Source organism: Citrus sinensis, chromosome 4 (genome assembly GCF_022201045.2).
Source record: "Citrus sinensis cultivar Valencia sweet orange chromosome 4, DVS_A1.0, whole genome shotgun sequence".
NCBI lineage: Eukaryota > Viridiplantae > Streptophyta > Magnoliopsida > Sapindales > Rutaceae > Citrus > Citrus sinensis.
The window spans coordinates 1,555,186-1,573,664 of NC_068559.1; the positions used below are offsets into that span (position 1 = coordinate 1,555,186).

An 18,479-nucleotide genomic window follows, 5' to 3' on the forward strand; every position below is an offset into this window, starting at 1 on the left:
TAGGAAAAAAAGTGTGGCTAGATTCAAGTCCTCTATTTAAAAAATAAAAAATAAATTTATAAATTAGAATAATAAATTTAAATTTAGAAAATAATGAAAAAAATAAAAATAAAAATAAAAAATCTTAAATCACTAATTTATATATTAATAATGAATCAAAGAACTTAAAATTATAATATTGAACTCAATTTTAAGTATTAATTAATTAAGAGAGTGCTTAAATTAGAGAATCTAATACTAAAAAATTAAATCTCTAAACTTTTGTTCGCTTCATTTTCTTTATTTATTATTTCATTTTGAAATATTTATTTTCTTTAATTCATTATTGATTATAACAATTTAATTATTATTAACTGATTTCAAATTTATAATAATTTTTAAAAATAAATCAAAATCCAAACTCAGTCCAGGCCCAATCCTTACACTTTTACTCTAATGGACTTGGGCCTAAACTTGAAAAAGCCCTGCCCAAGTCTTTAATTTGCCAACTCTATTTTCACTTGTGGATACTTTTTTTTTTTTAATCTAACATACCATTAAGCCATGCGGATGATGGATGACGGATGTCCGTACTTACCATTTCGTCTTTCCTTTGGTTTGACAGCTAGACACACACACACAAAAAGAGAAAACCTTGTAAATAAGAGTTATACGGATGTCCGTATTTAATAACATGTGAACTCGAACTCGAACTTGGCTCCCTAGGAAAACAACATCGTTTGGTTATAAAACAAAACTGAAAATTGTATCGCTCTCAAACTGGTTCAAATGTATGTGCACTTTCATGAAATGCCTCTAAATGTACGAAATTTATAGCAGGATCTACTGTAAAATATTTCCTTCTGGCGGTCCTGGATCAACCTTTCAAAGGGGATTTGGCCTAGTTCAATTATACATATATATAAGCATGGCAAGTTGGAGTAGCAACATCATAATAGTTTTTTATTGTCTGATATAATCTCATTTTTTTCTACCAAGACTTCACAATGATGGCAAAATTCTGTTGATTTGGAATTCTCTGTTGCACTCAAAACTGATACATTCGATCTAAGGGCTGGGTTTTCTCAGTTGAGTGGTTTAACAGCTAACAGGAGTTGTAGGAATACCAGCATACACAAAACTTTAAGATGCACTAGAGCAAAATTCTGGATGACGCGATTAGAAAAAACTACGTACTAGATAGTCTATATGCAATGTGCAAGTAATGTAATTTCAGGTGGGAAGCATTTAGATCAAAAGCCAGGATATGTGTCACCAGAAACTTTGGTGTATAAAATTAATTACCAGCCAACAATTTTGTATAAAATCAGATAGTTCAATAAGACTTTCATAAGAGATGTATAAAATGATTAGCAGGACTTGCATAATACATGTAGTTATGCTATAAACCGCAAACATGGTTATAATGGCGATCAGCAATGAATTACGGTAATAATAATCCATCTCTTTATTAACATCTTGTCAACAAACAGCATAAATGAAAGACACACACAGACACAGAGAGCGAGAGAGAGGATCTGTAACAAAGATGAGATGGCTTCTTACACTTTGTGTTGTTGTTTGAAGCTGAGCTCTGATCAACTCGTTGAAGCCTTCTCGTTTTTCATAATCGCATGGAAACATAATCTTTTGTAGTTTCTGCAAAACCTCAACTTGTACTTCAGTAGAATTCATCAACAAAGTATATATTTATAAACCAGGGAGATTGTCAGAAGCTCCACCCTCGTAGACATCAATAAATCCACTTGTGATATTTCTCAACATGTTTAAACCTTGGATTCTCTCTTCTCCATTGTCAGAATTGATCTTCCTTGCAATGGTATCCACGAAAATTTTTCTTGCTCGTGATTCTAGCTGGCGGGGATTCTTCATCCGCATTTTCTTTCTCTTGAAGTTCTGATCTAATTCCCTCAACACTTCATGGATAAACTTAGGTCGAGCCAAGCAAAGGGTGTTGAAATATTCACAGAAGTTATTCTGAAACAATGTACCTGAAAGCAATACTCTCTGGGCGGTTTCAACTTTCATCAGAGCCTTCCTTAATCTTGACTTAGTACTTCTGGGTTTGTGCCCTTCATCTAGTACCACAATGCCTGGACTTTCCCGCAGCACTTTAGCCATATATTTTCTATGTGCAAACTTTGCATCTTCATGTATTAGTGTTAGAAATGAAGTGTAACCCATAACAAGAATACTGGGTTGCGCATGCCACTTCTGTATCTTCTCTAGGAAATCTAAAATGTGCATGACATCAGGAGTAGGTCTTACATCTCCTTTGAAGGAGCTTATCCTTTTCTGTCTGAAGACTCTATGGGTTCTACGACCATGGATCAGATGAACTGGTAAAGGAATTTTCCACTTAATAAATTCCTCGCACCAGGTATAAAGAGTTGTCTCCGGGACAAGAACTAAAGCTCGTTTTCCTGGGAATAACTTCAAGTAGCTAACAAGGAATGCAATAATGAGAAAAGTTTTTCCAGCTCCAGGTGTATGAGAAATCACGCAACCACCTGTGTTCTTGGATTCTGCATCCATGCTTGCTGGTACTAAAGAGCCAGCGATATTTCTCCATAGAAATTCAAAAGCCTTTTTCTGGTGCAAGTGTAATTTCATTTTAAGTTCAGGAATTAAGGCCCACACATTGTCATTCTCATTTGGCGAGAGAATATCTGAGGATGCCAGATTGCAGCAAAGATTCAAGCCCTCATTGCTATCAAGTCCATGCTCAGTATCTTCTTCATTGTCCACCTTATTGCTAGTAATCCAGCGTTTGGGTTCCAACTAAACAAAAAAGAAAACAAAGGTAATCAGAAATGTATTTGTATTTGACTTTATTTAACACAATATGCTCACGAGGAAGCACAAGGATAACAAAGGTTTGCCAGGACAAGTTAAAAAAAGAAAAATAATAATAAATAGGTAACATTCTTCAACTGTAAACTTGACTTACAAATGCTGGCGTCACATATTTTATTTCAGTTTTCACAAAACCACATTTAGGACATAAAATACCAATTTCTTCATCTAGTGTGAACTCGTGTTGGCAGACTATACTTGATATTTGCGGATCCTCAGAGGATAGTCCAGCATTAGAACCCTGAAACCATTATCAAAACTGGCTGAGCCATAAAGGGAAAAAACTTAAATGCATAAAATGTCATGAGATGAAAATCACATAAAACAACAATCTGATCTCGATGAAAAGTTATTTGCAATACACCTCATTGTCCTCGAGAATATAAGCTTCAGCCATAGCTAATTCCATTTCTTTCCATAATGGTTCATTTTCTGAAACTTCGCTTTCATTTTTGCTTGACGATTTTTCAATTTCCATTTCTTTCCATAAGCGGTCAGGTTGTACATTTCGACGTTTAGAGCGCTGCAAATTCATAACATCGTAAATTGGCAACAGTCCAACTTCTTCTGTGCCACCAGCAATGCTGACTTCTTTAGTATCTGGTGGAATAAACTGGAACAAATGCGAGGAAGAAACACCGTCTTCAACTTTAAAATTTATAGCATTCAGATTGTTAATGGAGTTCAGCGAAGAGTTGTCATCATCACTACCCAAAATTTGATAGACAATTTTCTTTTGCACAGATCTTATGTCAAATGCAGTCTGCTTCAAAACTGATGCAACAATTAGAAATGAAAGATCAGATGAGAATTTCCCCAATAACATTTTAGTTTTTTGCAATGAAGAGCAGTCCTCAGAAAAATTCCATCGATAGTATTGATCTTCACAAGCATCTCTTCCAAGCTTTTGGAGGATAGTTATTTGATCAATGCCAACTAGTTTAGTCTCTTTACTAAGTGCTCCTCTCTCTAAACCAAGAGGACCTGGGTTAACGTAGAACTCAACATAAAACCGGCACGAGCATTGACCTTCATGGGGTTTCCTCTCAATAGAACTTATCTTAGCATCAACCCATACCTACATAAGAAAGAGAAGATAAAGGCCAAAATTAAATTGGGTAATAGAACTTTCAAAGCAAACAAGTATTTCCAAATTAAACATTCATCTAGTAAAGCATATTAGTCTTATTAGCATAGCAATCTATCATGGCATGCATAGTAAACTTCAATGCTGATATAAGAGAGGACTTTAAAATACTTGGAAAATATTGCAACATGCAACACGTAAACATTCCTTTTAAGGGAATCATACCAACCAGCGAAGAAAGTATAGCTCTTCAAATCAGTACCAAAGATTTTTTTTTTTCCGTTGCCACTGAATCTAAGGAATTGAAGTCCCTCTTATCAGTAGCAAGTGGAAAAGAGATCCATACAAACTAAAATGTAACTTACAGGTTCTTCATTTTCTTCATCCAAACACTCTGCATCTTGAGAGGCTGAAAGGACACAGACATCAATCCCCGGCCTTAAAAAGCAGGTGCAATCTGATGACGTTGCTTTCCTCGATCTTATACGAAGATTCGAGAATGGCCGTCTCTTCTCAGTATAACATTGATTATCCTTGAGATGCATGGTCATAGTCCCATCCTTGATTCTTATAAGCTCCACAGTTCTCCATGAGTCATGAAAAAAGGCCTCAAAAGCTAAAGATGGAAATCAGTTAAACAACATTCAAATAAAATCCTTTGCCAATTTTCTATAGTGACTTTCTGTTCAATCTCAGTATTAAAAGTTATTTTAAATCGCCTTGATGAATAAAGGAACTTCCAAGATTTGTGTATGACCAATTGCAGTAAGAAAACAAAGAAAGGAGGAAATGCTTACGATGATCATCAAAAGGTTGCTTGGATTGATACAAATGCCTTCTCCTCTTCATTTTTTATCAAGTCCAAAGAATTAATATCTCCGAAAATCTCAGCTACAATTATAACAATGAGGACACGTATCTGTAATAATAGTCGGTTAAGACACATTATAAAGTTAACATGAAGCTCACCTGCCATATTCCAGAAAATATGAAATCCAAAGAACCCATCATTTATGTGCTTTGAGAAATGAGATCATTTACGTCAAATTACATTACTACCTAGTACAACATTTTCAAAATGTTTGACTGCCCTTGTGATGGGGAGCACTGACATCCGTTGTCACACCTGCCCTGTTATTGGTCCAAATTAGCGCACGCCCTGACCTAGTTCCTCCTCCACATGCTAAATATACGCTGAGCCCTGATGGTACACGTGGAGGGCAACATTACGATTATACAACTTACAAGTGCCACAAGCCAATGATTGGCATTAATTCTCCATCAATAATAGCATTTAAGCCACAATGACATTACCTAATAAGAAATGTAACCTAAGATCACAACATATACCAACTTTTTCATTCTCAATTTTTTATTCTTATCATACATATGCTAAAAAGAAAGGGAAAAAATCAAGCCAAACAGTCGTATCTTTCCCACGTTTTGTTACAGAGTTTACAATATAAACAGAAACTACAGCCAAACAACATTTTTCCGGGAAAAAAAAAGTGCATTCAACACAAAAACACCCATGTTTTTCTTTTCTTTTCCCCTTAATTATTATTATTATTATTATTTTCCAAAAATCAATACATTACCAAACAGAGAAAGCTACAGTCCTCACTAGAAAAAGATGTTTGATAGCATAGCACTAATGCTACAAAATAATATTACATCATCTAACCACCGAAATATCAGAGAGAGAGTAAATATTTTACTTCAAATGGCAAATTATGCATGTGACAGAAAACCCAACGAAACAGGAAATCAGAAATAAAACAATCAAACACCGCAACAAAACAAACACTCATCATTGATCAAATACAGGTTCGTACAAAGTACACCAAGCAACAGCATCAGCCAGAGCATTGGTAAGATTAAGAATCATCAGTGAAGCAATGAACTTTGGAAAATTTTACCTGAAACGGCATCTGGGTAGCAGAGAAATTGAGATTCCGGTTAGATTCTGACCTGAAAACGAAGATTCAGGCAATGATAAAAGTCTGAAATTTACTGATTGATCATAAAAGAGAGAGAGAGATAATTTAAAAAAAAAAAAAAAAAAGAGAGAGAGAGATGTAAAGGTGAGCAAGTGACTCAAAATGAAACTGAAACAAAAGTCAGTCGGGACGGACAAACAAAAATTGCTGTGAGTTCTGTGTCTGTTGTCAGAATCTGGGTTTCTGTGCAGAGCGTTTTCTGCCTGTTTTGCATAAGAATTGAAGTTAGGGACTGGTCGTTGAAACAAGACATTTGTGCTTTGGCAGCAAACTAAAGTCGCAAAGGGGCAGCTGATGTAAATAGCTGATGATGCGAAGGGTAGATCAGGGATGAAACTTAATTGGAGTTTGGTGATGGACGGATGTGATTGGTGATGAGTCAGGATTTTGTCTGTGGGACAGGTTTTGAATTGCGAAATTTGATGCGTTGGAGCACGTGTGAGAGTTGTCAACTCGCTCCTTCTGAACTTCTTGCTTTGACTAATTGTGGCTTAATGGGTACTTCCATAATTGCTTACCTAATCTTCAATTTAAAGCGAAGGTGTGTGAGTGTGTGTACATATATAAACATTTCTCTAAAGGCAAGTCAAAAAAAGGGACAAATGCAAAATTGAGTTACTAATAAATAGGATCAGGCTACGGTGCAACAGTGGCACTGTGCCACAGTTGCACCTAAGGGGAATCCTAATAAATATTCGTAATGCGCTTTTAAATATGCTCAGATTTTTTTAAATCTTTTTATCGGATAAATCTATAAAAAATTTCCCCCCTTGAAGATGAAGTCACAACGACTATCAAATAATCCGCACACCCACCCACCCCTGTTATGGCTTAATTTGACTCCTAACTTCAATTAACTAAACACGGTTCAATTTTTAAAAAAAATTGAAAAAACAAATCTAAATGTTTGTAGGGTCCAACTATGATATCTATTAGTATCATATGTTACATTGCTAAATGATTAGAAAATCAAATAAAATAGATAAAATTTGATTATCTAATAATGCCCTCTTGACCTTAACTTTAATGCAGAATTTAAATAATTTTAGAGTAATAATATAGCCACAAACTCTTGTGCAAATTGATGTGGCATGATAAAATTGGTTAAAATAAATATTTCTTGGCCCACATGATTTATTTTTATTATTTTATATTTTCATTCAACTAATGAATTGATGCCACATCATTTTGTATAAAATAAATTTATATAAAAGTTTGTGATTATATCATCACTCAAAATTTTAACATTTTTTCAAAGTAAAAATGTGTTAGATCAAGACTTTTTGCTGACAATCTTCAACTTAAGAGGAAGATATTTTGCAACAAAGGTTTTTCTTTTCTGTAACTCATTGGCACATCAACCTTTATTTATGCTCTTGTGCTTCTTCTTCTTCTTCTTACGACAATTGTATGTTATGTATGTGATGTATAATATACATCACTAGGAAGACAAGTCGGACAAGTGGGAAGAAGAATGGAATAAAGAAGCACAATGATCTAACTAGATAAAGAAATTTCATCCATTCATTAATTTTACGACAGTTGTATGTTATGTATAATAGTCCTCATCGACTTTTCACTACGATCTTATTACCATGTGATAAATTTGTATCGAATGTAAGATACAACTATTCGAGGGTAGCGCCTCTTTATTCCATACAATTATATCATAAAAAAACTTTAAAAATAACAGTTGTATAAATGTTATAACTGTTACACATTTGATTTTTTTTTTTTACTCAATATCATCATCGTGGGTCTTATTAAGTTACATATGATATAACTTATAGTAACCAATAAATAATTTTTTTACCTGGCTCAATTGTAGTTAGCCAAATAACTAATGCGTTATGGGAAACAACTCATAGGTTGATCGTTGATGTAAGTTACGTTTGTTGTAACTTAGTTGTTGCCCATTATTATACCTTTCAATATATATATATAAATAAATATATATATATATATATATATATATATATATATAAATCAAATAAAGATATTTTCTTTTTAACAGAGTAAATATGCTACTAATAAATAAAAAAATTACAGATTTTTAACACATTAACAGATAAACAGATATAATACAGTTAATGTAAAAATGCAAATCAATGCGTTAAACGCATTGAACGTCAAAAGTTTGACAATAGCACTAATCTTTTAGTCTATTATTTATCCTCAAAATATTTGTCTAAACAATCTACAGTCTAAACCGTTGATAAAAAAAACAGTGATATAACTAGTGATGTATTAAAATCCAACAATAACTAATTTTTTTTTCTATGGCAACTTTTAAGTTACAGGATGAAAATAAAGATAAGAGTCGACAAAATTTTGTACATATTTTACAACGTTTGATTAGTGAAGTTTCAACAATTGAATCAAGTCCAATCCGCTTAGAACCAAACGACGTCGTCCGTTAAAATTTCGTTGATCAACGCTCCATAAATTATCTAATATAATTTCCTAAAGGATGAGGACTATGCCTGTTGAGTCTAGTCTAAACCCCGGCTCAAAACATTAAAAAATTTGACATTTTGCCCCTAAAAAGAGCATGGATGATCGTATTGGTAAATTGCCAGACGATATTTTGATAAGTATTTTATCTCGCTTAACAATTGATGAGGCAGCAAGAGCCAGCGTTTTATCATACAGATGGCGATATTCATGGAGATTTTTCACTGTTTCTTTGGACTTTATCAACCCCTACAAAATTCGGCGCTTGGCAATTTTTTCTGACCCATTACAAATCTGAAGATAATTATTTCATTCGCGTGAAAAGGTGAAACTTTATAAATCTTGTTGATGCAATTTTGGGATTACTTCAAACTAAATATTTACAATAGTTAAGAATTTGTTGCCCCCATAAGTCTGATTATGATGTTGATAGTTGGATTCATCAAAGGCTTGAGTTAGACTTTAATGAGTCAAAGAAAGGCGGTCATGAGTTACATACTTTTTCACCATATTCAGATACTTCCAGCTTCAGTTCACTTATGTCCCTGCGTTTAACCGATGTTGATATACCTGAAGAGACTCTTCATTATTTGCTATATTACCGTCCGTTGCTTGGGGAGTTAAGGCCGAAGGTTGCTGAGAGATTGATGCGTATTAGAGTCTCTGGCCGATCACTCAATTTGAAGTGCTTGGAGGTTCAATTTTTTAATGCCAGTTAAGCTAGAACAATCCATGTTAGTTGATCTACGCGCTTGATGGTAGTTTTCTTCCACAATTAAGTACACTGAAAGTAAACCCGATGCCTGTTACTGTAAGTAGGTTCAATTTTATTCTTTTTATTTTTACATTACCCTTGTGCATTAGCCAATATGGAGACTTTTATGTATTTCTAAATTTCCTAATCTGAAGCATTTGGAAATGACTTTGGCTACAACTGATCGAGATTGCTATCATCTCTGTGTTGCTTTTTTGAAAGCATCTCCTTTATTTTAGGAATTCACGTTGAAGGTGGATGTTTCCCCTTTTTTTGATTTGAAATTTGAAATATTTGTTGTTTGGATTGCTGAACAATGAAATTTCACTTTTGATTATGTGTGCACGTGTTTGGTTAAATGGTTTCCCCATAAGAGTGTTCCTATTTCATTTTCAAATTGCATATTTATGATACAAATGTGTTAATCCCTTGTTTGCTGTTATCCCATGCAGTGGAACCTTGTATATACGTACAAAACATCAAGGATGATCCTCATTTAAATCTTAGAGGAGTATCATTCATTGGGTTTGAGGGGCGTGAGGTGGATGTTGAGTTTCTGAAAGACTTGCTTGAGAATGCTGTGAGGTTGGAGAAGATGATCCTTGTAAATCACATTTTATGGGAAGTCCAATGTGTTGTGCGCGGAATGCGGAATCAAGCGCACCAAATAATTATAGAAAAATAATAGACACAAAATTTACGTGGTTCGGTAATTAAACCTACATCCACGGGAGCAAGAGAAAAATAATTGTATTATTAACAATTATTTGAGTACAAATTTGAGTAAAGAAATCTCACTTTCTCAGAACCCAAATACACCAAGTACTCTCTCACACACTCTCTAATTGCTCACACTCTCGGAACTCTCAAAAGTTTATAAACTTATAAGCTTAACAATTTTGGGATAATTTAGAATGAAGAAATGACTTCAATTTATAGGCTTCAACCTTGCACTATTCTACCTAATCTCTCTGCAATTTGTCAATCTTCATCTCTGTCAATTTGACAAATTTTGTTTACTTTTTCATTTTTTTTCATTTGGTGCAGGATTGTCAAATGACAAATATTTTACAGCTTGCAATTTAGTGCCGACTTTGAAAAACAAAAGCAATGCATGTGGCTCACTTTTCTTTTTCAACCAAAACTCTTTGACTTTTCAACACAATGGTGTGGCCTTACAAGAGAAGTAAGGGTTACAAGTGTGGTAGGATGTGTGAAATTGAGTCGGCAGCGAAATTCCCTCATCTGGAACTTGTGACGCCAGAAATCCTTGTGCCATTAACTGATCTATGAAATGTGTTGTGGTAGATACCGAGACAAATATGAGATGCTGTAATTGATGTTTGCGAAATTGTTATTAGAAATAACTTCGATCAATTATGTGATTAAAAACACCATGCTTGTGTACCCTATATTTTACTTTGTAAACCACCACACAAAGCAACCCAAAACCCGAGAGCTCCACACTCAAACGATGGCGACCTTATCCACGTCATCATCGCCACCAGAACATTGCTGGAATCCTTAGCAACAACATGATGAAAGGCGCTGCTGCCTACATATGCAAGGGGCATCGGCTTAGCTAGCGAAGGGCTAACTTCGTGTAGAACCCTGTATCTTTAGTTAATTAGATATAATTGTTTAACTTAAACAGTATTATTTTATTCTTAATATCACATTCTTCCAATTTTTTTTAATATTTTTATTTGTATGAATACTTGTTTTCTGAAAAAACAAGCAATAATGGTGGGAAAAGTGCCGAAGTCCCGAATAACGAATTCTAACCATGCCATTGGTGTGTTAGTAGTTATTTAATTTTTTAAGTTTTTTAATAGTAGGTTATAAAACACCATCGTATTGCGATGCAATTTAGAAGCTTTAACTCGTATTAACATTAATCAAGTAAGAGACTAATATTTTAATTAATTAAATGCAAATCACTTTTGCATATTTTTTTTATTTTCCAATAATGTAATATTAGAGTATAGACTATAGAGCCCGTTTGACCTAGAATTCGGTTGAGTGATTTCAAGCATTTTTATTTAATTAAGTCACCCTTGTTTAAATCTTGGATGAGATCGGAGGTTATAAATTGATTAGAATTTTGTACACCCGTCAGTCTTTGCATTAGAACTTAGAATGAATTAGTTTGGCATTAATCTCATAGTTATCTAATTGAATTGTTTAACCAAAGCATTTTAATAGATTTGATTTTTAAGAAAAAAAAATTAATGAAGTTATTGTTCACAAAATGATAAAATGACAAAGGTAATCCAATTGAAGTAGTTTTTTCACCGAAGATTTTACCAAATTTTTACTGTTAATCATTTCTTTCAACTTCCAAATGGATGTTCCAATATATCTTCTTGCTATTTCTTCCCCGTTACTAGATTTAATAAGTGTTCATGACGAATTACCAGAGCGTCGGGATAATTACTTTTTGCTTCCCTTTTTCTGCTGCAATATGCCTTCAATGATCGTAACACCGAGCACTTTCATGTTGTTGATCATGTCATCGGAGATCATCATATCGTTGTCTCTTATCAAGTCTACCAATTATAACCTCTTGAGACTGATGGCGGTAATTTGTGCAAATGTGCTCATCGTAGGGTTGTTCCCTTCGTTGGTATGGTCACTTAGTTGAGCGAAGCTCCTCTGTGAGTTGTTGTACAAGCTATCATTTGTCGTTGAGAGCATATTCTAATTGTTCTTGCCACTAATGCATGTCCTCAAGTTAGAGGAGCTAATTCATTTTCAACTTGATCTCTGTCATCCTTGGGATTATTGGTGCCAACATCTTCAGAGGATCTAGAGGAACAGTGCCATTCAAGTCTTGAGTCACTATTATGAAGGAAATGGCGGAGGCCATAGGCATTTTGTGTTTCAAGAAATGAGGGTTTTTTTTTAAACGTTCCCCATAGACGGTGTCAACTGTTGACACCAAAAATTCACATCATAAAGTGATTAGGCAACAAGAAGGTCGGGATTCAATGAGGCTGCTAGTTGAAAGAAATCCTGAACTCTAGATTTAACATCCTTACTTGCAAAACAAGAAAATTGTAAGGGCGCCAATGTTATTACCGATAAAAACATTCTCATGCTTAAGTTCGGGATCAAGAATTGCCAAGATAACAACTTGAGAGAAAAAGTTTTTTTTTTTTTTATGCTTCAGTATCAGGATGCTTACCTGTCAAACAGTATGGTCTTTTTATAAGAAAACCTCCTTAAATCCATTTTTTGTTAGAATATTTTAAGGAGGTGACACATGTGCAGATTATTCATAATTGAGGTAGGAGAATAATATCATAATTATAGTCTTACTAGGTTTTTCAGCCTGAGGAATGTGGAAAAGAGGATTGAGAAAATAGAGTACAATAGTCATAAATAATGGAATCTAGTACAATTTTCTAGTATTCCACATTTGATGGTTTTTGCTTACAATTAGCATATGACAATTGCCTGCAATAAAATCTGCGAATGTCTTACAATTGCCCGAATCTTATGGTTGCTGCATTCAACTGTAAGTGTGGGCAGTCATTGCCCTCGACCAGAAATGAGCCATCGAGACCCAAGATAGGGCTGATGAAAAAAAATCACATACAGTAGCCTAAATACTTGACAATTTTAAATAGGGAAAATATCCACCGTCCCGTTTTTTACACATTTTTTAAAAATATACAATTCCTTCATTTTTTGGCTGGAATCCACCTAAAGTTATATTTTGTTTCACTTTTCCACTTCCGTTTAAAATCCGTTAAGAAAACTAACGGAAACTTAAAAAAACGACTATTTTACCCCCAAAACGAAAATTACAATTTCACCCTAAAAATGCCAAAAATAATAAGATTTAATGATGAATATCATTATTGGTACGTTAATGAAGTACAAAAAAATCTTAACTACTAGAGATTATAACTCAATGAATAATAAAACTCTACTTACCTTAAATTCAATTGATGGTTTGAGAGATTGGACTATTTTTAATACTACTGTTATAATTTAGCATTCTAATTACATAAATATTTTTAAAAAAAACATGCATTTGATGGTTGTGGAATTAATTTCTTTATTGACCAATGGGGAAAATAATTAGATTTAATCTGATTATTTTTGGTAATTTTTAAGGTAAAATTGTAATTTTTGTTTTGGGGGTAAAATGATTATTTTTTTAAGTTTCTGTTAGTTTTCTTAACGGATTCCAAACGGAAGTGGAAAAGTGAAATAAAATGTAACTTTAAGTGGATTCTAGCCAAAAAATGAAGGAATTGTGTATTTTTAAAAAGTATGTAAAAAATAGGTAGACGGTGAATATTTTTCCTTTTAAATATCCGAAATTGACGATACAGGTTTGTAAATTTCTGTGTCATTTTTGTAAAATCCAGTATGTGATTTGGGAGACATCCACGAGATGAGATTCAATTTTGTACACAAATTTTCAACGCGGATTCCTTAGCTTACCGCGATCTGAATTTCTTAGAAGTTTTAGGGGTCTAAATGAAAATAATTTAAAATTAAGTGGTGTCACTGTCCATGATTAATGCATCGTTAATTTAGCGAATAGCGACGGTCATTTCTCCTTACGTCCCGCCCCCATCACGGTGAAATAAATAAAAATTAGGAAAAGAAAACCCGGGAAAAAGGAAAATCTTGGCTACTTGTTGATTACGGTGACGATGGGTGGCGATTCGATAAAATGGCTCTGCATCTTAATGATTCTTCATCGAGTTAATTGGGTCTGTGGCGTCTGCGAACTCAGCTTAATGCACAACGACAACGTTTATAACTATAGCTTGACCTCTCCCCTTGATAAATATCCCCACGGAGTCCTCAGCGAAGATGGGTACTTTCTCTTTCTCTCAATTTAGTGCTTCAGTTTGTTTCTTGGCTGGGAAGTCTTTGTTTTGCATGAAATGTGATTTGGAGCAAAGAAATTGAACCATTTTTTGTATTTAGAGTTGATTTTAGTACACCATTTTTTTATTATTTTGTGCTTTTAAGAAACTGTTAGCTCTTAGTACCCAAAGCTTAGCTCGTGGCCGTAATATTTAAGCTTTTACAATGCTGTAATGGGTTGCAAGAGTTGCAACAGCATCTTGGTTTTAATTGCTAAGTTGAAGGACTTGGAACTATTGACTTCCATAGTTTGGATTTGGGTTTTATGGGCAACTAGTGCCCACATTTGAAGACTATTAATTTGGGTTTACTTTGCTTGCATAAATGCATATGTTAGTTTGGTCCTATTTGAATTAAGTGGAATATGTTTATGCAACTGTTGTGCAGGTTCTACAAGGTGGCAGTGAATCAGACTGTGCTCTGGTTTCAGGTTGGCTCCATCAGGTTACATTTTAGTTCTTTATATTCTAGTGATCTTTCTTGTTAAAATTGTCTTTGTACCTTTTAGGGTGTACACATAATGTTTCTTGTTTGACTTGCTTATAGCAAACTAGCTAGTTTACTGATTTAAATATTTGGATGCTGACATAGGCTCTATTAAAACCTTGTTTGATTGAGAGACAAGATTTTGTTGATTAAAGTCCAATTGTTCAAACAATGAGGTTGGATTCACCTAGATGGTGACCACTTAGAAGCAGCTATTCACTTAATATGGTATTATACTACTGCTTATACTACGATTTCTTACTGAGTTTCTCTTTCTCAAATTCTTTGGAGCAGCTTTGCGATGGGATGATTTTCAATCACGACCCACCTCTATGTGTTGACTGCTTGGTAAATGCCCATAGAATCTTATTGAAGTTATAGTCTTGTCATTGAAGAACTTGAATCAAGCAAGTAAAGCATTTAACCCATTGGAACTTAATTGATTTTCTCATGATGTTGTAGGACTGTGGAGGTCCATCACACTGTGGATTGGGATGTAGTGCACTTGTAGAAAAAAGTATTGGAGGTAAATACTATTCAAATTTGAAATGAACTCAATTATTTCAAAACCAAAATAGGAACAAGGAGCAGATATGTAGAGGGATCTAAACCTAATAAAGATTACATAACCCATTTTATTGTCAAAACCAGAAGTTAATTGAAGGTCTATGTTACATGTTTGGAACATGACTGACAATATGCTATTGTAGGATATGATCATTCTTATGCCTCTAATAGGAGCTGTGACATATGCAGGTTACCCTGTATGCACCAGTCTCGGGCATGTCTCAAGCACAAATATAACTATCAGGGGTAACAAGAATGATACTTATTATATTCTCAATAAAATTTCCTGTGTTGTATTTTAGCATTGATGATGTTTTGTTCACCATTCGCCAATGTAGCTCTGTTATAGCATCGGGTGTTTTTCATCTTCTTTTATGTCATGGCTTAAGACAGATGATTATTTACCATTCTATATTTGAATTAAGTTTGAGAGCTTGATTATTTCTCTGTTCCCATGAACACGACAGATAAAAATCATCCCAACAATGGTGTCATTGTTAAGATGACACACAGCGGCCCGAAGTACAGTTGCTCGCTCTCTGTTTCTGTCATCTGTGATTCGAATGGACTTCAAGTAAGGCCTTGTTCCTTGATATCATTCTAAAATATGATTAGATACTTCTGCTGGAGGGGTTTCTATATGATGTATGACTTATTTACTATTCCATTTCACAGGGGCCACAGTCTATGGAAAAATTAGGTACCTGTAATTATGTGAGTATCCAGTAACTAATTCCCTCTTTCACTTATGTTTTGTAACATGGGTTTTTAACATGAATTGACTGTCATTGGCGAGACAAGATATATTTTGGTGTGTGGTGAATGTCTGTGCGCTCAGATATGCATGCACACATTTTGTAGCCTTCAACTGTTATACTTTATGATTCCTGCAAATGTTGCATTAATAGATTTTATAGGACTAGTTTAATATCTATTTTCGATATTTATCACATCTGCATTGCATGTTGGTATGAGAACTATATGTCTTGCCTTTTCTGGTAATATGATATGTTGGTGGAGGATTCATCTGTGATTTTGGGGTTAGAATTTAGGGAAATACAGGGTGTCAGGCACTGCAACAGTATGACAATCGTTTATGGGAGTCTGAGCGAGGAAGGGACACCATTGTTTGGAAAAAAAAAATGTTGGAAAGTTAGCTTTCCTGAATTGCAAGCATAGTGCATGTTATATTTCGAAAATTGATTTGGTAAAGGCTTTGAATTGCTATTTTGATTTGCTTAATGCAATATCCATTGTCTTTTTCCTCTACACATGAAGAATGGGTAGATTGGTAGTTGTTTCATGCATGATTAGCATTCAGGTTGATTATATTAGTTTAACAGGCTACAGAGATACGGCATCCTTCTGGTTGTGCCACAATTATACCTGCTGAAGGAGGAGGATGGGGCTGGTTTGGAACCTTCGTAACTGTGTAAGGGGTTACCATCTGATCTTTTTTAACTTTTACTTACTTTCAGTGGCAACAATCTGGCTCATGTTATAGTTTGAAGGAGAAATCTTAATTGACAATTTTCATTGGTTTTCAGAATCTTATGCCTTTTTGGGATCTATCTGCTTGCTGGTACAGCTTATCGATATTTTTTCCTGGGAATTCATGGTCTACATGTATGATTTATTTCTTATGTATTTTTATAGCTTATCTCTTCAGTTAAATGCATGTTAACTTGATGTCACTCGTTTCCCTTTTTCATTCTAATTATAGGCAATTATGAACATTTTGCTTCAATTTTTCTTGGTGGTATATGATTCCCTATTTTCAGACTGTTATGGTTCATTTAAGTCTCCTGGAAGCTGTTCCATGTAATGTGAAGCTAGTGAGCACATTGTTATGTTCTTCTGTTAGGAAGACATTAATAGTCTTACTTACAAATTAGTGATTACCAACTGACTTAGCAATTCGAAGACATGTAAAGTTTATATGTAATAAACAACCTGTGTGAGTAGTTAGACTTTTTGGTCCCTTGATACTTTGACCAATCTTCTATCTTTAACTTTATCCTCCATCTTGTTGCTTTAGGCACTTCCAAACTTGGATTTTTGGGGCAGCATACTACACAGAATGCAGGTACTCTTTTTTTCTGCTTCAGTATCTAGAATCTCTTCTTCAGTGGTTGTATGTGAAACACACTATTTTAAGTATAGTCATTTCTTTATGCAAAATTTGTATCAATACGAGTATATTTAGGGTGACTTCTCACTTAAGGAGTCGGAGCCTATGCTTAAATTTTAAATCCTTGTCATTTCCTGGCACTTTCTACTCTGAAGTAGATGATTGCACGTATACAAATATATTTTCACTGGATTTTAGGTGCAGAGGAAGATGACCGTAAGAAAGATTCAACCGACAATTTTAATATCGGGTCATATGAATAGACCTTCTTTTTATGGGAATATCATATAGTAAGCTAAATAAATCACAGTGATGCCAGGGTTAAGTAATCCAACCGCTAGTTAAATTTATGGACACGTCTTCTATTCAATCCCAACATTTAAAATACTATCGTGTCACGTTTTAACTTTGCAATTATTTATCTTGTTCTCATGCAGAACTTTTTTGCATCATTTGTTCGGAGATTTAGAGGACCTTCTGAGGGGCATCGAAGCACCTATTCTCGCATCAACTTCTGAGCAGTTACAAGCTTACTCCGGGATATATAATTTTTGCAATATCTCAGTTTTTCTGTGAAGAATCTGCAGAAGACTGCAATTATAGTTTTGTAGTACCTGGGCAGTGGCCTGCAGTTTAGCTTGATTAGTGATCACTTCGTTGAAGCAGATTCTTGAAGTTAATAGCAGAGTACCGCCTATTGGCTATTGTACACTGCCATATAAAGGCACTCCTGGTCTCCTTCATTTCCAAATCAAATTGATCAAGGATGAAATGATTTTATTAGGCCAAGTAAAAGAATCAACGACAATAGATTGTAATCACCGTTAGAAATGCTGACTAGAAAATGTGTTACCATTTTTTATTCCGACTTTTAATGTATTTCTTGTAGACATTCTTTCAGCGTTGCTCAAAAGCTCAGACTTATAATTTCTGTTTCCCCTTTTCTGATAAGCCTGGCCTGCAAGTTTAGTGCTTTCCCTGCCTGATTTACATATAGAGTGTAGTATCTGTGATTTGAGAATTCAACGGTTGAATTTCATGGGGCCACTATGATGTTTCTCTTCACAGTAAACAAGTTCTGCTTCTATCACATTCTGTAGATGGTGCCCGAAGACTGAAAAGCATGCAGCGAGATAAGATCTCCTGCTTGAGGACCAAAAAGAAGAATAATAAAATCTAGAATTAGCCAGTGAAGCAGCATAGCTTCTGCAGTAGCAGTTTCCCTTTCCTTGAGCCAATTAGGTTTGGCCT

General features: G+C 34.5%; 2 protein-coding genes across 2 annotated transcripts; one reads left to right on the forward strand and one right to left on the reverse strand.

The window, feature by feature from the left end:
* Positions 1-1,311: 1,311 nt before the first annotated feature.
* Positions 1,312-6,201, reverse strand: LOC102610506 (SNF2 domain-containing protein CLASSY 1-like). The gene is made up of 7 exons (XM_052439778.1): positions 5,863-6,201; positions 5,003-5,144; positions 4,741-4,862; positions 4,309-4,559; positions 3,221-3,934; positions 2,951-3,097; positions 1,312-2,781 (listed from the first exon to the last, which is right to left on the reverse strand). Exons 3-7 carry the CDS (start codon positions 4,790-4,792, stop codon positions 1,690-1,692), a joined length of 2,256 nt encoding a protein of 751 aa, XP_052295738.1. The 5' UTR covers positions 4,793-4,862; positions 5,003-5,144; positions 5,863-6,201; the 3' UTR covers positions 1,312-1,689.
* Positions 6,202-13,590: 7,389 nt separating this feature from the next.
* On the forward strand, positions 13,591-18,165 carry LOC102610808 (uncharacterized). Its single transcript, XM_006486184.4, has 11 exons — positions 13,591-13,991; positions 14,432-14,474; positions 14,825-14,878; positions 14,993-15,056; positions 15,287-15,343; positions 15,565-15,671; positions 15,773-15,811; positions 16,441-16,529; positions 16,645-16,723; positions 17,136-17,183; positions 17,666-18,165. Exons 1-11 carry the CDS (start codon positions 13,825-13,827, stop codon positions 17,744-17,746), a joined length of 828 nt encoding a protein of 275 aa, XP_006486247.1. The 5' UTR covers positions 13,591-13,824; the 3' UTR covers positions 17,747-18,165.
* Positions 18,166-18,479: the final 314 nt, after the last annotated feature.